This window comes from Varanus komodoensis, unplaced genomic scaffold (genome assembly GCF_004798865.1).
Source record: "Varanus komodoensis strain SLA01 unplaced genomic scaffold, ASM479886v1 scaffold124, whole genome shotgun sequence".
In the NCBI taxonomy this organism is placed as follows: Eukaryota; Metazoa; Chordata; class Lepidosauria; order Squamata; family Varanidae; genus Varanus; species Varanus komodoensis.
In genome coordinates this window covers 120745-141226 of record NW_025335359.1, presented here as the reverse complement: position 1 = coordinate 141226, position 20482 = coordinate 120745, and the positions used below count along the sequence as shown (strand labels likewise).

General features: G+C 47.5%; 1 protein-coding gene across 1 annotated transcript in view; it reads right to left on the bottom strand.

Moving 5' to 3' along the window:
• Nucleotides 1-20482, bottom strand: part of DOCK6 (dedicator of cytokinesis 6) — a 142984-nt gene that overhangs the window by 44610 nt on the left and 77892 nt on the right. Inside the window, exons 22-27 of the mRNA XM_044422291.1 lie at nucleotides 17518-17622; nucleotides 13298-13387; nucleotides 11506-11601; nucleotides 6505-6645; nucleotides 3250-3363; nucleotides 348-518 (exon numbers count right to left, since the gene is read on the bottom strand). Coding sequence (XP_044278226.1) covers nucleotides 348-518; nucleotides 3250-3363; nucleotides 6505-6645; nucleotides 11506-11601; nucleotides 13298-13387; nucleotides 17518-17622 — 717 coding nt within the window. The remainder of the gene's footprint in view (nucleotides 1-347; nucleotides 519-3249; nucleotides 3364-6504; nucleotides 6646-11505; nucleotides 11602-13297; nucleotides 13388-17517; nucleotides 17623-20482) is intronic.

The window sequence follows — 20482 nt, the reverse complement described above, 5'->3', positions numbered from 1 at the left end:
TGAGCCCCATGCTTCACACAGCCACCCTCTCACCATCAGTAAAGCCAACCCTCCCTTTTTTCAAAATCCTTCCTGCAAAATGACCTTGGGCCCCAGTCTTCCCACCCCAGGTGTCAGTTAATCACCCACTTGCTTAGATAGCTTTTAAAAAGGCTGGACAAATTCACAAGGAAAGTCTCTCCAAGTGAAGGCTATTGGTCATGACAGCTAAATGGAGTCTCCATCTTCAGAGTACTGGGGAGAACTTCTTGGCTCTTGCTGGAGACAGAGTGGTGGGTCAGATGGATCCTTGCCCTGATCCACCCAGTTTCTTCTTATGTCCTCTACTCTGAGTCAGTTTTACTTACCTGGGAGGTGGCAGAGGAGACAGAGGGGGAAGGGGAAGCCGGTGGGGAAAGGCCACTGCAGGGCAGGTTCAGGATGACATAGTGCTCATGGCTGCAGACGATACGAACCAAGTCCATCCTCAGTGCAACAAGAGCATTGGGGTTCTGGGTGGTCAGCAGGCGGTTATTGATCTAACAAGGATGAAGCAGAGGAATACACTGGCAAAGTTTTTTTCTTACTGAGGTAGGAGAGGACGGGACCAAGGCAAACGAGCGAGGCAGCATGAGTGAAACTGCCAAGCACCATCAGGGCTTTTGCTGCTCTTACCCAGTGGCTCTGCAGTCATTTCTGACAAGCCATGCATAAACCACTTTGCCAGGCTTGGATTCCATGACAGGCCACTTGGAAAACAAGCCATGCTGAACGATCCAGCAGCAACCCATGGGTTCTTAGGGTGGTCTGTGTATGGTTAACAAACCAGGCTGAGGAAACCACACCAATTTGGGCATCTTGATGTCATGTTGTTGTGTCATACAAATCAGGCCCTTGCTTTTATTCCAAGAAAAGACCTCTCATATGACAGTCCACATACAAAGCTGAATATAGGTTGGGTGTGGTTTGTCATTGAACTACTGGTTGCTGCTGAAATATGAGTTGTCACATTAACACAATCCATGGAGTGAAGGGATGGCTTGTTGTTAAGTTGTGAACTGTGGGTTATTTGTGGTTAACAAATCATTATTCTTTAGCATGACTGGGTTTACACAACAAAACGGCCTATGGTTTTATAACAACTCATACTCAGCCTTGAGTGTGGGTTGTCATGTTGGAAGTTATCCTGAGGTGTGGGCTGAGATGTCATCAGCACACTGACGATGCTCAGCTCCACCTCTCTTTCTCAGCTACTGCAGGTGAGGCAGCAGCCAGTCTGAATTGTGGTCTGGGCTTGATAATGGATTGGATGAGGGCCAATAAACTCAAGCTTAAATGGCGGCACAGCTGGAGGGGGCATTCTCAGTCCAGATGGGTGACATCAACCCTGTCCTGGATGGGGTTGCACTCCCACTAAAGGATAACATTCATAGCTTGGGGGTGGCTCCTGGACCCTGAATTACCCCTGAAATTTCAGGTGATTTGGTGGCTAGGAGCCCCTTTTAACAGTTGAGCCTGATCTGCCAGCTACAACACTATCTGGACAGGCAGAACCTTGCAACTGTTATTCACACTCTGGTAACCCCTTGCCTGGATTATTTCAATGCTCGCTATACTGGGATACCTTTGAAGATGGCCCAGAAACTTCAGCAAGGCTGTCTATGAGAACTGGCATGTATGAGTATACAAGTCCTCTACCACCTCCACTGGCTACCAACAGAATACAGGCCCAAGTGTTGACACTAATTTTTAAAGCCCTGAACAGCTTGGGGCCAGGTTATCTAAGCAGGCACCTCTTATTTGAGATTTTATATACCATTCATTAGCAATGGGAGTCTCAGAATGGTGAGAGCTCCGATATGTGCCCACCCAGACCTTAGGTTATCATTGGAGCCCCCTCTGAAGGAAGTGAGGGTGACTACAAGGAGAAGCGAACAATGAACAGGAGCAAAGGAATAGGCATGTGATCCTGCAGAAGAGCGCGCCAAGGGGTTGTTCCTCCTCTTCCCCCCTCTAATGGAGGAGGAAATGGTGGTCCCTCATGTGCGGTAGGATGAGGAGCTGCCTATAGCTGCTGCCGCAACTGAGCGCATTGAGGCAGCCATGGGAGCAAAGAGATGCAAAGAGGATTTTTGGAACTGCTTTAGAGAGTGGCAAGGACGATGGAATAAGTGTGTTTGAAGCAAGGGGGAGCATTTTGGGGGGAACTGATGGCAATGAGTCTTTTTTATTTTTTTATTTAAATATTCACTGTATTTTTTGATTACACCTCATATACAACCAAAAATAAAGGGAAAAAAAGCACTGAAAATGCACATGCTACAAAAGTTAAAAATGACTAGGGAACACAAATGTTTTGGCTGCAACTGTATTTTTATAACTTCTCTTGCAGTTCAAATATAGAAGCATCATTCAAACTGAGGAGTGATTATCTCTCAACTCAACGTTCAAACTCTGGATTGTTCGAACTTAAGAGTCGTTCCAACTATGAGAAACCACTGTAATTTAAAATATTTTGAATGGTATTAGTTACATTTTAGTGCTATAGTACCCTTTATTGTGTTTGTTATTGGTTTAAGACTCAAGATAATTGTGAGGTTTGCTGTATTGTTTTTATGTTTCACTGTTGATTTTGTTGTAATATTTGTTAATTTAATATAATTTAATTTAGTATGTATATTGTTGTTATTATATCCTGCAACCCATCCAGAGAGTCATTTTGGGATAGAAAGGTAATAAATAGATAAATTTAAATAAATACATCTATTACTGCAAAAAGAAACTCAAACACAGATTCTGCTATTGCAGCCAGTTACAAATGCTATCTAATTAACAGCAAAATATTCCTTTAAACCATTTGTTTTTTGTTGTGAGGCTTATGTTTCCTTTCTTTTCAGAATACCTGTGTGTAGCTTTCTTTTCTTCCCTTTTTTTAAACAACCGATGAAGACAGATGCAGAGTAGAGAGGAAACTGTACTTAGGGTCAATAGCACACAAAAAAATGAGTATCTGAAACTTACATTATGGGCAGAATCCTACGCATGTTTAGACAGAAACAAATTTAATACAACTAACATTCCACAGCCTGTTTTGTAACATGAACCACTAAAATGTTGCAAGCTTTAAGCATGAGTCCTGAACCGCACATGGTTTTCCACCACCATCCATAAAAGGGAACGCCCAAACCCCTTATACCAGTTAGCTTGGCCTCTTTCCAAAGGGACAATTGCCATGCTGAGGACCAAGTGGTACCAGGTCTCTTTAGTTACCTGCTTGTAATAGGAACGCAGAAGAAGGAAGACAAAGCCACGATCCATGATGGATAGCAGGTCATTGAGGAAAAAGGCTAAACTTTGGTTGAGGTGCTCCACCAACTCTACATCCTATGAAAGAAGTACAAGCACATGTGAGGTGGCAACTGATGGGGCTTCCCTGGGTCTCTGGCAACTCTAAATGCAGCATCGGATGGTAAGGCAGTGAGAGAAGGGGTTGGGTATTCATGTAAACACTGCAGGCTGAATGCAGGCTGAAGGAAAACAGGGCAGAACGCATTTCCATCCATGTTAATTTAGCCCAAGCAGAGTGTTTATATCTGTACCAGTTGCAAGTTTAAGAGAACAAGGTCCACTAGTCAAACCACGAGTTATATAGTTATACAAATAAATTTTATTTCAAAGCTTTGCTTTTTCAAGTGTAATCCAGAGGCAGGATATGCTTGGCCTTCTGGATATTATTGGACTACAACTCCCAGAACTCAGCCATTAGGCATACTGGTTGGGGCTGATGGGAAATGGGATCCTATGACAGCTAGAAAGCCAAGGGTTCCTTAATGAGGGCAGAATCCTACGCATGTTTAAACAGAAACAAGTCCTGCAACTCTCCGCATGTCCTAATTATCATGGCTTCCTGGTGAATGTTGGGAGCTGTGGTCCCCCCCTCCCCCAAACATGCCTATGATTGTGCCCTTGGATATATTATATCAGCATGAATGTACACCTCTGAAGGTGGATGAGGATTTGGCCATGTACCCATTTATAATTAAGCCCTGTTGCAACTCCATCAATAAGATGGGATTTCCCCTTAATTTTTCCTGTGATATGCTCAGAATTACAATTGGATACATACAGTGTATAATTGTATTTTCTATTTATATAGCACATAGAAAGTGGACCACAGCAGTGTATCCCAAGATGCTCAGTAGAGTGTGCCCCATATTTTTAAGGAATCTTGCAAATTATATAGGAAGACATAAAGCTGAGTGTATTAATTTATTACTGTTCTTTAGGGGAGATGACAGGGTAAGCTAAGTAAAATATGTATGTATGTACTGGAATGTAAACATAGAGGGGTATCACCTGTTTAGAAAGGACAGGAAGGGAAAGATGGGTGTGGGCATAGCTCTACATGTCAGGGAAGGGATAGGATGCAGTGAGATAGAATGCAGTGCAGATGGGGATCTGGTAGAGGCAGTCTGGGTGAAACAAAAGGGTTTTGACAGGGAAAGAGACCTGCCAGTGGGGGTATGTTATCACCCTCCAGGTCAACGTGAGACCCTGGATGATGTCCTGACAGATCAGATTCCAAGGATATCTCAGGGAGAAACACAGTAATTATGGGAGATGTCACTCTCCCAGATATTAGGTGGGAGACTCACTCAACCATGACAACCAGGTCACGTCGCTGCCTAGACGCTATAGAGGGAGGGTTTTTCACACAGAGGGTCCGAGAGGTGATGTGGGGGGGGGCGGGGTGTGACATCCTTGACTTGGTTTTGACCAACAGGGAGGAGCTGATAGATGAGGTACAGATTAGGGGAACTCTGGATGTGAGTGATCACTCCATCCTTTGCTTTGAGATCAGGGGAATGGGGACATGCAGCAGTTCAAGCACTAGAAGCTGGGACTTCAAGAGGGCCAACTTCGGTCCTCCTGGGATAGGTTACTGGAAGGCAAGGAAGTTGAGGAGGGGTGGATGACACTCAAAAGGGAGGTTTTGGAGGCCTCATTTTTGAGGCCTTGTGGAGAACAGGTGAAGTTCCAGAGGACTGGAGGGGGGCGTCAGTGGTCCCAATTTTCAAAAAGCATAGTAAAAGGGACAAGGGGAATTACAGACCAGTTAGCCTTACGTCCATTGTAGGAAAAACAATGGAAAGGCTCATAATAGCGAGAGATCTAGTGATGCTAGATAGGGAAGGGAGGCTGGTGGCCACACAACACGGCTCCCGCAACAACAGGTCCTGCCAGGCAAACCTTGTGGAATTCTATGACAAGGTTTTGAGGTGACTAGATGGAGAGGATGCAATGGATGTGGTTTACCTGAATTTCAGCAATGAGAAAGTGCCCCATGATATCCTGGTGGAGAAATTGAGGAGTTTGGGATAGACCAATGCACTGTCTGATGGATTAGGGCATGGTTGACTGACTGAAAGCAGAGGGTAACCATTAGTGGGGAAACATCAGGATGGTGGCCAGTGACAAGCAGGGTCCCCCAGGGCTCTGTCCTGGGGTCAATCCTGTTTAATCTTTTCATCAACAACATGAAAGAAGGGGTGAACAGTTGGCTAATCAAATTCGCAGATGATACTAAAACCGGGGATCTAGACAGACTAGGAAAGTGGGTGGGGGACAACAGGATGGCGTTCAGTGCGGGTAAGTGCAACGTCTTGCACTTGGGGCATAGGAATGGGTGTCATAAGTACACATTAGAGGACAAGTGCCTGGAAAGCAGTACTTGTGAAAGGGATCTCGTGGTGCTGCTTGAGTGCAGGCTAAACATGAGTCACCAGTGTGATGCGGTGGTTAAGAGGGCGAGCGCCACCCTTGGTTGCATAGCCAGAATTGTAGCTTCTAGATCGAGAGAGGTATTACTACCACTCTATATGATGCTGGTGTGCCCACAACTGGAGTATTGTGTTCAGTTTTGGGCCCCTTGTTACAGGAAGGATATAGCCAGCCTGGAAGAGACTCCAAGGAGATCTGTTGGCAACATACAGGTATGAGAAGGGGTGTCACACAGAGGTGGGTAGAGACCTTCCCTGCAAAGGAGGGCAGGACTTGCTCCAACGGAGTGAAGATCATGGAACCAAGGTTCAATTTTCATGCCAGGAAGTACTTCCTGACAGGTCCCTGAGGGTATAGAATGGGCTTCCACAGAAGGTTGTTGAGACCCCATCGGTGAGGGTATTCAAATATAGGCTAGACATGCACATGATGGGCATGCCGTGAGCGGAGCTGTCTGGAGCCACGGGTCAGACTAGATGACCCGGGAGACCCTTGCGAGTCGCTCTGTTTCTATATGTTCCTACACAACTGTTTGAAATAGAAGTGCTCAAAGCAGAACATAATTTACTACTGTAATAGTGCACATTGTCTCCTGGTTCATAGTTGAATGGAAAATTTGGACCTGGCCCAATGTATTCAATCAGGTTACTGAAGGAGTGGAGTGTAAGGAAAAGTCTGATGTGTTGGAAAAGTCTTCAGGAGAAGTCTGAATAAAAAGGTTAATAGGAGAAACCTTGCACAGACCTTCTGGCAACGGCTAGCAATTTCTGCACTGACAGTGCACACCAAGGCTGAGATGTCATCAACAAAATGGCCAGGGAAGCGCAGCTTGCGAGATGCCTCAAGTTTGTCGCACAGGAAGAGATGATGTGCCATGCTCTTCACCTGTAAGATAAATGCAATGTCAGTAGGGCATCATCCTGATTTGGCAAGTACAGCCTGATTAATCCAGATTGGGAGCTTCCTATCTGGACCTGATCCAAACTGTATAGGTACCCTGGGCAAAGCAAAACTGCTCTTAGTCTTGTCAAATAAATTACCTGCTAAATCTCCCAGAAACAGCTGACATAGGAGGTCAGGTAGACAAAAATGTCACTTTAAATCTGCCATGATGGATTACGTGGAGCCAGTGAAGAGGCCCTGTTCCTCCCTGACACAAGGGAGCAGAAACAGGTACCTTTATACATGGCACCCTTCTCATGGGTCTGGTGCTTCACCTTGGGGTGGGGTGTGTTGACAGGCCAATCCAGGAGAGTGGCCATCTCTCTCCTTAAGCAAAAACATCCAAAAAACCCTGTCCACATCCCTAGGAGGACATCTCAGTTCTCTGAAACTGTCTGCGATGGCATTGCTCAGAACAGAAAGAGGCAGGTTGCTTACTTGTAACTGTTGTTCTTCGAGTGGTCATCTGTGCATTCACACATGTGGGCTTTGCTGCATAGTTCATGGCCTAGATTGGAAAAAGTTTCTATAACTCAGTGTCACTTAGTGGGCAGGAACCCCCCAAACATTCCAGGTCCCAGGATAAGAAGAGTGGGGCTCCTGGCCAGTCCCTCAGTTGCCTTGGAGACCACATCATTTCTAGGCAGCCAAAGACTTAGGTTCGGATGAGATGGTGATTCTGTTCCCACCCTTGCCTGACAACCCATGTCACAGGTGGAGGGCGTGGTAGGCTGACGGCAGCCAGTGGGCCAGAGGACAGGTTGTGTGAATGCACAGCTGACCATTCGAAGAACGACAGTTACAGGTAAGCAACCTGCCTTTCTTCGTTGTGGTCTCTGTGCATCACACATGCAGGTGACTAGCAAGCTTATCCTTCATGGATGGAGGGGCTGTTGTCACCACAGGATAGCCGAGAGGACTGCCTTGCTGAATACAGTCCTGTCTCACATGAATGTCAAGCTGGTAGTTCCAGACAAAAGCTGATGGTGTGGACCACTTGGCAGCTCTGCCAATATCATGCAGGAAGATGCTGGCTAGCAGGACAGTAGATATGGCCTGTACACATGTGGAGCGCACGCATGGATGTCCTGCCATCTCATATGCTAGGCAAACGGCCCTGGACACCCACTTGGGTGTGGGATGCAAGTCTCTGGGATGAGACAGACTCCCCTTGGCTCTGGCCCTTGTAGCAGACAAAGAGGCAGGTTGAGCACTGGAGGTGCTCTGTTCATGCTTTGTAGAAGCGGAGGGCTCTGTGCACGTCAAGGAGGTGTAGTGTGGCCTTGATAGGGGTGGAGGGGCTGGGGAAGGAGGCTAGGAAGACGAGGTCCTGGCTGACACAGAAAGAGGTGACCTTACGTCTGAAGTGTGGGTCCAGCTGAAGCACAGCTTTCTTCCTGCAGAAGGTGAAGTAGGGTGTGCTGATCCACAGTGCTGATAACTTGCTGGTGCTGTGGGCAAACATGATGGCTACAAGGAACGCTGTCTTCCATGACAGGAAACACTAGTCTGTTGTTTTCATAGGCTTGAATGGCCTTTTGGTGAGGGAATGCAGGACTACTGAGGAACTCCACGACGCTGTGCAGGGGTGTACTGATGGGGTGATATTTTGGAGGTTGTGGAGGAACCTGCGTGCTGGGGGTGCATGAAGATGGATGATCCCTGAATTGCGGGTGGAAGTATGAGATCGCCACCAGATGGACTTGAAATGAGGATGGGGCGATGCCTGCACTAAAGCGAGTCTGGAGGTAGGTGAGGATGTGCTCAAAGGAAGCCCAGGAGGGGGTCGAGTCCTGCTGTCCTGGTGAAGAGCGTGAAAGCTTTCCATTTGGCCAGGTAAGACTTGTGAATGGAGGGCCTGAGGGCAGCCTGCAGAGTGGAGGCAGCTGCAGGAGAGGGACAGCTAGGGGTCTGTCACCTGCAGATCCTCCAAGTGGTCAGGTTCATGGTCCTGACGTTGGGACATCTGTCCTGTGAAAGCAGGTTGTGGCACAGCTGTAAGAAGAGGAACATCCTGTCGGAGAAGTGGTGGTGAAGGGGGAGCCATGGCTGTCAGCCACCAGGGAGTAATGAGAACACAGCCTGTCTTGACCCTCTGGATTTTGGAGACTACCTTGATGAGCAGTGGGAAGCGGTTTTGATGCAGCCTAGGGGCAGTAGGGCATCAAACTTAATCCTGTATCCATGCTCCACTATAGACAAGACCCAGGAGTCAGACATTATTGTCTCCCACACTAGGAAGAATTGTGTTAAGATGGCCAATGAAATTAGTAGAGGGGGACAGATCTGGTGTGTGTGGGCGGGGGGGCTGCATGAACTTGAATTTCAGCACCTGCACCTAATGTCTTGGCCTCTGATGGGAAATGGCATCATACCTCTTGGGGAAAGGTGCTGTCCAAGACCTGAACTGATGGTCTGGGAAGGGGTGGTGGCTGGGCTCCTTGACATTTACCCTGCTGAGGTTGGTAGCCAATCCCCATACATCTGGCAGTGGTCCGGGCCCTGTGGAGAGAGTCCATATTCTAATTTGTACAAGCACTTAAGAGTCCCTCTCCATTGAAGGGCATGTCCTCTATGAGGGCTCGTCTCTCTTATGGGAGGCTCACAGAGTACCACCAGGCATGGCAGCAGACGGCTACGGCTCCCATCATCACCTACCTGTCACAGTCAACATGGTGTCTAGCTGCTTTGACCTGGTGCCTGGACAGCTTCTCTACTTCTGAGTGGACCAGGCGGGTGACATCCCAAAGGTCTTCTGGCAGGTGCTCGGCCACAGATCCCATTTTTCCCCAAAGGAAAAGCTGATATTTGGCCATGGTAGCCCCATAGTTGGACATGTGGAGCCCTAACTGAGGCCACTGTGTAGACCCTTCTAGCTAGGCCATTGAGCCATTGTCCCTCTGTTCACTGGTGCACAGTGGTCCCACCGAGAGGTCCCCTGCACTGACTCTACTATGACAGAGTTAGGTCTAGGGTGCTGGTGGAGGAACAGCATCAACTTGTCTGTCACTCGATAAGTAGACTCAATTTTCCGAGAGGTGGCCAATGCGGTGGCAGGGTACTTCCAGGACTGCTGTGATGTATGCAGCAGGGCTGCAAGAAAGGGATGGTGATCAAAGCTGAGCTCTCTGAAACCAGGGCACTGAAGACCAGGTCAGCCTCTGGTTCTGCCTGCTGGGATATCTGCGGAGGACCATATTGCTGAACTGATCCCTCCCTCCAGATGGTGAGGGTGGGTCCTGGTCATGGGCCAGGGCATCAGGGGATTGTAGTGAAGGGGCTGGGGAGGGAGAGCAGACAGAGAGAGGAGTGTAGCTCTGACCTGACTCCACAGAGGTAGAGCAACGGTGGGTGGATGGCAGGAGCTCGCGTCTGGGTGCTGGCGAGCAGTCAGAGAACAGCTGTTAAGGGCTGTGCAAGCAGTGGGCTGCAGTGCCACGGTCATGCATCACTGAGCAGTCTCGATCTCTCCTGGCACTGGGTCAACAGCGGCGGCCTGTGGTTGTCATTGCTGGGGTTGGCATCAGAGTCATCCCAATGGTGGGCAGAGGGGGCTGGGTTGGCACAAAGGGCTGCGTGGTGTCAGCGTTATGCTGGCTGTTCTGGCCAACACTGCGAGGCTCAATGTCAGCATGCACTCGATGTCGAGAGGATTCTAGCACACACGGTTGACTGTGAGTGTCTGGGGTGGCCAGAAATCCAGGGGCAGCAGTGATCAAGTCTGGCGTGAGATAAGCTTGGCAAGGTCCCTGGGGGACTGTCAGTGTGGTGTTGGCAGCGTGGAGCAGGAAGCCTGGCATAGCTAAGGCCCACTGTGGGGTCTCTAAAGGAGGAATTGGAGGCCTCTGGTTCCACATGGTGTCTTCAGGGCAGCACAGCTGGGCTGGTGGGATGATCTGAGGGCTCCAATAGCTATTTGGGATAGGTGAAGGCAGGGAACCATGGCGAGTCATGGTCCCAATTGAAGAGGGGAGAGCAGGGTGACCCCTGGTGGCTAGGTTGCTAGCTGCAGCTGGCATGGGTGAGCTTGTCAGCAAGTTGAGATGGTGGCACACAGCCTGGGGGGTCACAGACTTTGGATGTGGCAGAGGTGGTGGTGACTCACACGTAGGAGTCCCTGCCCAGGCATGGGCATGTGGGCCTGGTGAGTCCATCTCTGAGACAGTGAGGAATTCAGTCCGTGGGACCCTGGGATTCGGCGTAGGTGGGTGGACCTTGTGCAGGGGTGAGCCAGCCAGGGGAGAGGCAGGTAGCCATGGGCTAACATGGTGCTTTTTCTTCTTTGGGGCAGTCTTGGCACTGGTTGGCTTCTACCTGGACAAGGCAGTGGCCTTTTTTCTGGACCAGCTGCCGGACCTTGTGGTCTCCTTGGCCAGTGAGGCAGGTGGCCTCTCAGCTTCCACCGTAGATGAGTCACCCAAAGAGCACACTGCCACAGGGCAAACTTGAGGCAATCTGCCTGCTGCCGGCATGTCTGTTTTTTAAAGGCCTGGCAGTGCAGGCAGGTCTTGACCATGCGCCCCTCACCAAGACAGAGGAGGCACTGAAAGTGGCCGTCTGCAGCAGGCAGGTGTGTGGCACATGAGGCACAGCTCCAAAAGGCTGTGTTGGAAGCCATGGTGGGACCTAGGGCTTTATGCTGCATGGCAATGCCCACACGTGTGATGCACAGAGAGCATGATGAAGCACTGGGAATTCTACAGCAAGGAGAACATGTAACATGGGCAATACGTAAGGAAGCAACAAGAACATGAATGCCCTGACCACAAGGGAAGATGGTCTGCTTGAGCACAAGGAACATACCATTAGCTGAAAGAAGAACCAGGCTTGGTGCAAGGCAGCTTCCCGCACAGAGCTGGTGCTCACCACCCACTGCAGGGCCAATTCCTCATGAAGCAGCTGTGTGTTCAGACAGCAAGAGAGAGTTACAAAGGCAGAAATGCTCAGCATGCCCTATGTAAACACACAGGCCAACCACTGTAGTCTCATGTCTCTAACCACAGCCTGGTGCTCCTGGAGCTACCAGTGCCTTCAAACCAAAAAGAAGGAAAAGAAAATGAGAACGCAGCCTGCATGTATACTTGCCCAATCAATTCTGAGGGAGTTTACAGCATCCTGATGCCCTGGCTGAAAATCATAAACCTCCCTGCTGCTTCCAGCAACTACTGTTAAACCCAAGGACAGCAAAACAGTATCTCAGAATGATTAATAAAGGGTAGGGAATGGGTCGTGCTCCTAAGATACGAATCCATTTGCATGGATGGGTGCTCTTGCATGTAGCTGGAGCCATCCAACTCACCCTTCCCTTATTTTCTCATTTGTATCAACGGGTAGATAGTGAGATGCTTTGAAGCAGAGCATCTGATAAACACAGCCATTTAAGAGAGCAATTTAACATTTTAGAGAAGCAAGTGTTCTGCTTGCAGAGGCTTGGGTCAGATGGACAAACATGCATGCACACTACTATCATTAGCTTTACTACTATTACACTGCATGTATATCCTACTGTTCTTTCTTTTACAAGGAACCCAATAAATACATACATGCACACATATATACACACAATCCTTCTCCATTTCATTCTATCCTCATAACAACAAACCTGTGAGGGGGGTTGGGCTGAGAAGCAATGACTGGCCCCAAGTCACCCAGTGAGTTTTATGGCCAAGTGAGGACTAGAACCTGGATTGCCCAGGTCCCCAGTCCAGCACTTTAATGATCACAGCACATGGGCTCTCACCTACTAAACAGGGCTTATCTAAGTACAAGTTTTTTTCTGAGCTCTCAAGACACTATTCTTTAGAGGCAACACCACAGTGTAAGTTCCAGACCAATCATGCTTTGAGAACTAGACAGTCCAGACCAGCTTACTCCTCTGCTACCTCTCCTTGATTGAGTGAAGGTTTTCCCCCAACAGGACAGGAAAGCTCTCAGATCATAGCATACCTAAGTGGTCAAGAAGCCAGGTTGTCTTCCTCACCCTGAGCTCCAGTTAAGAGCAACTCCCACCTCAGGCTGCCTAAAGCAAGCAGCAATGAGCAGCCTGGCCTACATGCCCATTCCTGGAAAGAAGGCTCTGGTGCATTGTGTATTATGAATGGAAGAATTAAAGCAGCAGCTCAGTGAGGAAGAGGAAAGAAGCATCACAGACAACCACTGACACTGAAGGGCCAGAGGTGGGAAGAGTTCACAAAAAAATGACAGCACGTAGAATGACCTTAAGAGGAACAGCATGACCACAGTAGTTTGAATCCTACATGCAGAAGATCCTGGGATTCTTTCTGGCAGAAGCCAACCCTCAGCACTAGCCAAAGGGTTCGGGTTCAGCTGCAGCCGTGCCATTTGGTCAAACCACCCACACCTGCATTACATATTCACAGCACACAACACTGTTACCAGTTCACAATGACCAGCACACCTGCTTCTCAGCCACAGCTTCTAATTCAAATGCCTACTCTCTTGGTTTCAATACAAGTCTACTTGAAAGTAAGTCCCATTAAATTTAATCCAGTTTACTTCCAAGTGTGCTCAGGATCATAGCTTCAGCCTGCCTTGTATGACAACATTTCTGGGGTGCTTCCCAGTCCTTTTCTACCTTTTTGGTCGCTGGTCTCATCGGGGTGGCCGGAGGAAAAGTGGATCCCTCAAGATAGGAGGAGATACGATTAGGTGCTCGCTCTGCAGCCTGTGAGATTAGGAGCAGCAAGAGAGAAAAGAAGAGGACATGGTGGTAGTGAAGAGGTATTACCCAGAATGGATGAAGTGATGATGTGATGATTGAGGGAAAATAGCCTTGGCTGACATTCCTGAAAGGAGCTCAGAATTTGGAAGTGAATGATATTTTGCCAGGAAGCTTGAAGGGATTTCTGAAGTCACCAATCTTAAGGCTGCTCAAAGAGTTTTACTCACCACTGCTGCAGTCCAGCTGGATTCCTCCCTGGGTAAAAGAGCTAAAATGGACACATTCTTTGCCTTTTATGAATCCCTCATTCGTTTCCTTGCAGGGTCCATGGTCAACCTCTGTGAGGTCTCCCAAAACAATCAACCTGCCCTGAAAGCCTCTCTGCCTGCCCCAATGCATGTATGTGTATATGCTTAATCATTTGCTTTGTACCCCACCTTCTAACAGGAAAAATGGCAAAGTAGGTTACAATCACAAATAAAATGTTATTAAAACAATAAAATGCATTAACACACAATCAAAATCACAACTGAATAAAAACTGCATCAGATCCAACAGATCTGCTTACCAGCCAAAGGGCTTCTGGAGTAAGGCAGTCTTGCCAGTCAGTGGAAGGAACTCAGAGAGGGAGCAAGCTCAACTTTCCTCAGCAGAGGGCGCCATAGTCTGGAAGCAGTGATCAAGAGGGCCCTCTTTCAGAGCACTCCAGAAGCTCTTCAGACCTGGGTAGGCTCATGCAGGAGAAGGCTGCCTTGCACTCCCTGTAACTGGCTTTGGTCAACAGACTGGCTACCAAAATCTGGACCATGTTACAGTAGTCCTAATAGGATGTAACTACCGCATGTCTGACTGTGGCCAGATCAGCAATCTCTGGGAATGGGTGCAGTTGGTGTATCAGCCGCAACTGTGCAAACCCATTCTTGGTCTCTGCTGTTTCTGAGCATCCAAATCCAGGGACAAGTGCAGGAGTACACCCTAACCATGAGCCTGAGTCTTCAGGGGACTCCAATGCTATTCAGTCTGACTTTTGAATAAACTGAAGCACTTGTGTCTTGTTTAGATTAAGCTTCAATTTCTTTGCCCGCATTGAGTCTATTACTGCCATCAGACTAGGTCTAGAACAGCTTCCTTGGGCTTGGAGGGAAGGGAAAGAAATGTATCCTCGAGTGCCTACTTGTCCACTGAGCAAACCAGATACAGTGCATCTTTGCCCCTTGTCCTTGCTTGGCTGGCCCTTGCCGGAGGCATAGCCATGATCTTACCAAAGCTGCAACTGGTAGCTGAGTGGGATGGCAACCAGGTGACACAATTTCTGGGACTTGGGAGGAATGAAGAGCCTCTCCTCCAACTATCAAGTGCGTGAATCAGAACAGAATCACACTAAAACAGCATGAAGTGAACTATGGCAAAGGCAGTAGAAGGGTGGCAAGCACCACTCATTCTCGCTTTTCCAGAAAGACCCACATCAATCTGTTCAGGCATCAGGGATTGGGAGAAAGACAGGCCTGTAAAGGAACGGGTTACCCTGAACACATACACCACCTGAAGGTGGTTGTTCTTCCTTTCCACCTCTTTTACTGTAGTTCACTTCAATTTGGAAAAAAAAAATTAGAGGAACACGTCAAACTTGGCAGTTTCCACTTCCCTATCAGCATTAGAAACTTGCTCCTTCACAAATCTTGCTCAGATGCAATGCTAAAAAAGGCTGACTTTGAGGCTCATGCACTCCCTCCTCCCCTTTCCCCCGACAGCACAGCCACAAGGAAGAAATCAGAAGCATTTGAAACCCTTCATGTTTGACTAAACTGTGAAGCGGGCAACTTATGGCCCTCCAAAGGATTTTGCTCTAGCCAAGATAGCCAATTGTGAGGTATCAGGGGAGCCATAGGCAGCAACATCTGGAGTGCCATACTGCGCAACCCTGCTCTGAATTGTGGTTTGTCCTAACCACAATTTACTGAAAAAAAAAAAATCAGCATCTTGAACCATGGTATTGAAACTAGCTAAGTGGACTAAGTAAGCTGCCCAAGTTTGGAAATAATGCTAAACCATGGCTAAGTTAAAAACTGAAGGAAAGCTTCAATTTTCTGCAAGGCCCCACTGCAGAAAGAGGGGAGCTGACAACCCTGAGGGTTGTTCACATTCAAAGGAGCCCAAAAAGTGTGACCTGCAAGACTATTCAGTTTGGCATTGTCCTGGAAGATAGCTCTAAGCTGGGCAGGAGGCAAAAGGGAACTTGCTTTGTGAAGTGACAGATAAAGAAATAGCTGTGATTGGGTAGCCAGCCAAACTGTTGCCCAGAGGGTTCCCTGTGTGAAAATTCCGACTTCTTCATTCAAAAGTAAGTGTCCTAATAGTGTCTGGTGTGGGGGTGGGGAGGTGGAGGTGTAATAAGATAGCAAGAAGGCTAGCAAACCTGTTGCAAGGACTACTGTAAAAATGTGGAATACTTTCAATATCCCAAACAAAATCTCAAATACTCGAATATCTCAACACACAAATGCTATGTTTTTTTCTCTCCTGCCTAATCAGATGTAGGAACCAAAGCAGGATAATGACCTACACACTTGAAACTTAGAGTTCCATACATCTATGTAAAGACATCAAAGCACTCAATGACCGTGTATGGCTAGGCACTTTACAAAGGAGAAGCGTTTTCAGAAAGTTGCTATATTTATTTCCCACCTTTTTTCTTTCAAGGAACTCAAGGTGGTTTACATGATCCTCCTTTCCATTTTATCTGTGCACCAACAACCCTGTGAGGTTGGCTAGGCTGAGGGTCTGTGACTGGAGCAAAGTCACCCAGGGAGCTCCATGGCTGAGTGGGGACTAGAACCTGGAGTTCCCCGATCTGGAGTCCAGCGTTCTTACCCCCACAACACGCTGGCCTTAAAAACATGGAAGCACCGGCCCTCCCTGCTTTCCTCCAGGCTTCTACTTCTGCCTGCCTTCTCTCATGCTGCTGGTGCTCAGCTGGATACATAAAAGGCACAGGCACATGTGTTCTATGGGGTGCACTTACCTATTTTGGACTTAAAGTGACTTGAGACCTGCTTAAAAGTTTGGCTACTGACAATCTACACATGCAAGGTTAGTGCCTTCTGTGCACACAGCTGTCATGAGATGGAAAGTCAGCCACTTCAGAATGCTCGGAGGGAGAAAAGAGCACTCTACAAGCAAGGAAAATTTGTGGCACAGCACCCCTATGTGGACATTTGCCTGTTTGCATGCAGGGTGAAAGTGGAAAGGGGGATGCTGGTGTGCAAGGAAACCCTGCTGCCAAGCACCCCATGCCTGGCTGCTGCTTAGACCTTCAGCAGTTGAGTTCTGAGGGCTCAGTAAGTGCATTCAGCTGCACTCCCACAAAGACTGGGCAGATGACTCCTTGCAATCAAAGCAGAGGAGTCGCAAGGCAGGACCTTCCTCACCATTTAAATGGCCGGATGTGCAGAGGCTGCTGAGAAGTAGTCAAATTAATCCATGTGAATCATTTACTTTCTTCTTTGCAAATCAGCTTGAGGACAGCTTTGGCTGAGAAGTAGCAAATGCATTTATAAATTAAGAAATAAAAAGGTCACTTGAGTGATCCCATAAAAGCAACCTGATCCCTTGGTCATCATTAGGAGGCTTGACAGCACCAGGCTTCTCACTATCACCAAGGGAACTGGCTGCAGCATTGTACCTACCCCAGATGATCTACTGTGCTGCCTTCAAGCAAATGCAAGGGTACGTTGCAGGAGGAGAGCAAATAAGGCCTTGAGCTGACTTTTGCAAGCAAACCGGTTCCCTGACACTGTCAGACCTGAATAGCACCTGAATAGTACCAAAACTGTGTTTTCCATGTCAGACAGAGAGATCTCCTTTGTACCCTCTCACACAGTTGGGGCTTTCTTTGGGAAAAGCACATTAAAGCCTAATGCATGTAATTCTTTCGAAGTGGCAAAGGAGAAGTTGACGGTTTTGAAGGCTGGTCAAGTAACAAAGCTTGTATTTCATTAAAATGTTGCTTATGCCTCCCACTCCAGCCTATTGGAAAATGTTATGCTTTCACTTTATTCTGGCTGCTACTGTAGCTTCAGTCCAACAAGCATGATAAGGAAAGGGAAGCACAGTGTATAAGAGAGGAAAGGCACCTGCTTCAGGTCCGAGTTGGAGTTCGGATGATTCCTACGGAGCACAGACTTGGGGCCTCCAGGGGCATAGGCTGAGTTGACCCAGGAGTGAGAGCGGTCGATTCCCTAGGCAGTATGCAAAAGAAGAGTATGAAAGCAAAAATCACAACCCAGAGGCAAAGAGCAGAGCAAAAGAACCCCATTGTTTCAGAGACAGCCACAGACACTGCTGCTGACATGGGATGTGGGGGAGCCATCCAAGCTTTGGCAAAGAGAGAAGGATCATTAGTGCCAGGGCTTAAGTTGAGCCAGAAAATGTGTACTCTAGCAAGTCCCTGAAAGGAAGGAACACCCAGCATCATGGAGCTTTCATTGCAGATTTGCCACAACCAGCTTCATAAGTTGAACACAATATGCCCCCCAGTCCCTGGACAGAGCACCAGCTTGGAGGGCAGACAGGAAAGCAGAACAGCAAGTGACCAAAAAGGGAATGATGTGGCATGGATCACCTCTACTTACTCACCTCATCTGTCTGGACAGGATCACCATGTGGATGAATGAACACTTACATCCTGAAAAGCATTACAAATGTACTTCTGAGAAGTACACTACATTAGCTGAACTGTTTTGGATGGTTAGGAATTTTATTCCATGAGAGTTCATCATCTGCAGAACCAGTCTACATATTACTTTTGATTTTGAAACTGCCAGTGAAGGTGCCCAGAGATGGTAAACCTGAGTCTAGTTGCAACAGATTCCAACCCTGAAGAAGTCACTTCAGAAAAGCATCCATGTTGCAATTGTTTGGATTGTTTTAGCTTTGTTTCCTTGAACATGAACAGAAAACTGCAAGTGACTGAGCACTGCTTAGCTATTTACATGCCACAGCTGAGCCCAATCTAGGAGTCAGGCCCTATCCAAACACAATGCCATGGGAAGACAAAGTTCCCCCTGCCAGCCCTATGGCTTTTTGCATTCCCTTTTGGGAAGAGTGAAGAGTGCGAGGTGATGATGTAAGTACAGGTTCAATCCAAAGGAAGCACCTTCCTCAACTTTAAATCAGGGCTGGGTACAGGTCCAAGGTGGCTTCCATCACACTGGCAGATGTTCTATATCTGTAAAATGACAAGGGATTCTCCCTGCTGGACTTTTGGACTCTTCAGAGGATTCTGAGAGGGGACCAAACAGTTCTGACAGCACAGCTACACTATCTAGCCATAATGCTGGGTTTAGCTTGAGTGGCCTGGTGGAGCACCTTCAATTGTTAGTAGTGGGTGATTTTACCTTGGCCCCATGGGGGGGGGGGGTTGCTGCATACAGTCCCCAAGTCCTCAGCTTAACATCAATGCAATCACCATGATCTCTGTATTCTGTTCAGTTTAAGTGTACTTTTGTAGGGAGTCCTCATGAGACCAGCCACTGTACACAGTGCACAGGTTAGGTCTATCCATCTGAGAACATTAGTCATGAGAATCAGGGCATTTACTGCAATCACTCTGTGGAGCACCTCATGTTCAAAGCATTGATAGCATTTTGGAGCAGGTGAAAAAGCTTTTTTTTTTTTTAAACAAATGCTGTTCTTGTTCTAAACTTGTCAGTTCTGTTGGAATGTGTTCTTGGTTTAATGAATGTTTGTAAGCCATCTTCAGAGTTGGAAGGGGCCATGGAGGCCATCAGGTCCAACCTGCCACTGTTGCAGGACACCAAGTTATGCCATCCCAAACAGACGGCTGTCCAGTTTCTTTTTGAATGTCTCTAGTGTGGGACCTTGGGGGAAACTGCAAAGTCATGAATCATCAATTTGAGACACAGCCTCTCCTTTGTCACCTTCCATTGTTGAAATTTAATTTGTAAGGACAATCCAAGCACTAGGAATCCAGGGGGTGGGGAGTGAGTGACACAGAAGGGAATAGAAGTTTGGAGAGGTGGCAGTATGACTTGGGCTGCAAAGTCTATTAACACTGAGAAAAAGCTTGAAGTTAAATTTAGATCATGCTTCCATCACATTTATTCGTACTTATTTTGCTGAATCTGTATGGAATATCCAAAATCAGGCACCAGGGATGTTTGATGGATCCAATCTAAAGAAGTCTTTGAATACAGCATGTGAACTGTGAAGGTTTGACCTTCTTCTGAATTTATGAAAGAGTCTGCATGCCAGAAATTTGCACTGGAAACTGAAGGACTTTGAAATCTGAGATACAAGAGAGGCACAAATGTACACTTGGTTACCTATATAACTTTGTGCCTCTTATGTGACAAATGCTTTTGTGATCTACACATCCCAAATAATTTTGTTTCTGCTTACATTTCCTGTGGCTGGAGCTGCCAATGGGATGTGGGAGCCAATCCAAGGCAAGCAGAGGATGGGAGCAATTACCACAACAGCCCTATGTAACAGGAGGAGCCAGTTCCCGAGAGATTTGCAATCTCCAGAACAACTAAATGCAGGCCTCTTATCTCCAGAGTACAGAAGGCACTAGATCCTAGGGAAAGGGACAATTCTACAGGGCACTGGTCATTCAAGTAATCAGGTGCAGATACAGCTATACAGTGTATGTATACTTATTCATCTATACCCATGCCTTTCTTGCCAGAAATATAAGGAATTTAAATAAAGGGCCAAACTAGATGAAACGTGGCACCAGGGACTTTTCTCCCAGCTGAATTGGTGGTATCTGTGGCAGCAGGATGGTTCTAGGCAGGACTACATAAGTGTTAAAACTCTCTCTCCTCCCTTCCTATCCCGAGGGAAGTCCTTTCTTATATCAACCCTTCACACTGTTGGTTTGTTTTGAGAAAAATCTTGCCAGGGCCAGCCACACAAACTTCATTGCTAGTTTGGTCCTAAAAGCACTTAAAAGACATCAATCCACCCTTCCACCTTCCAAAACAGAAAGGGCATTTCTTGTAAGCATTTTAAAACAAAGCAAAACTGGAGAAGGGAAGGGCATTGGCTGTTATAAGCTTGTACCGTGTGGGGGGG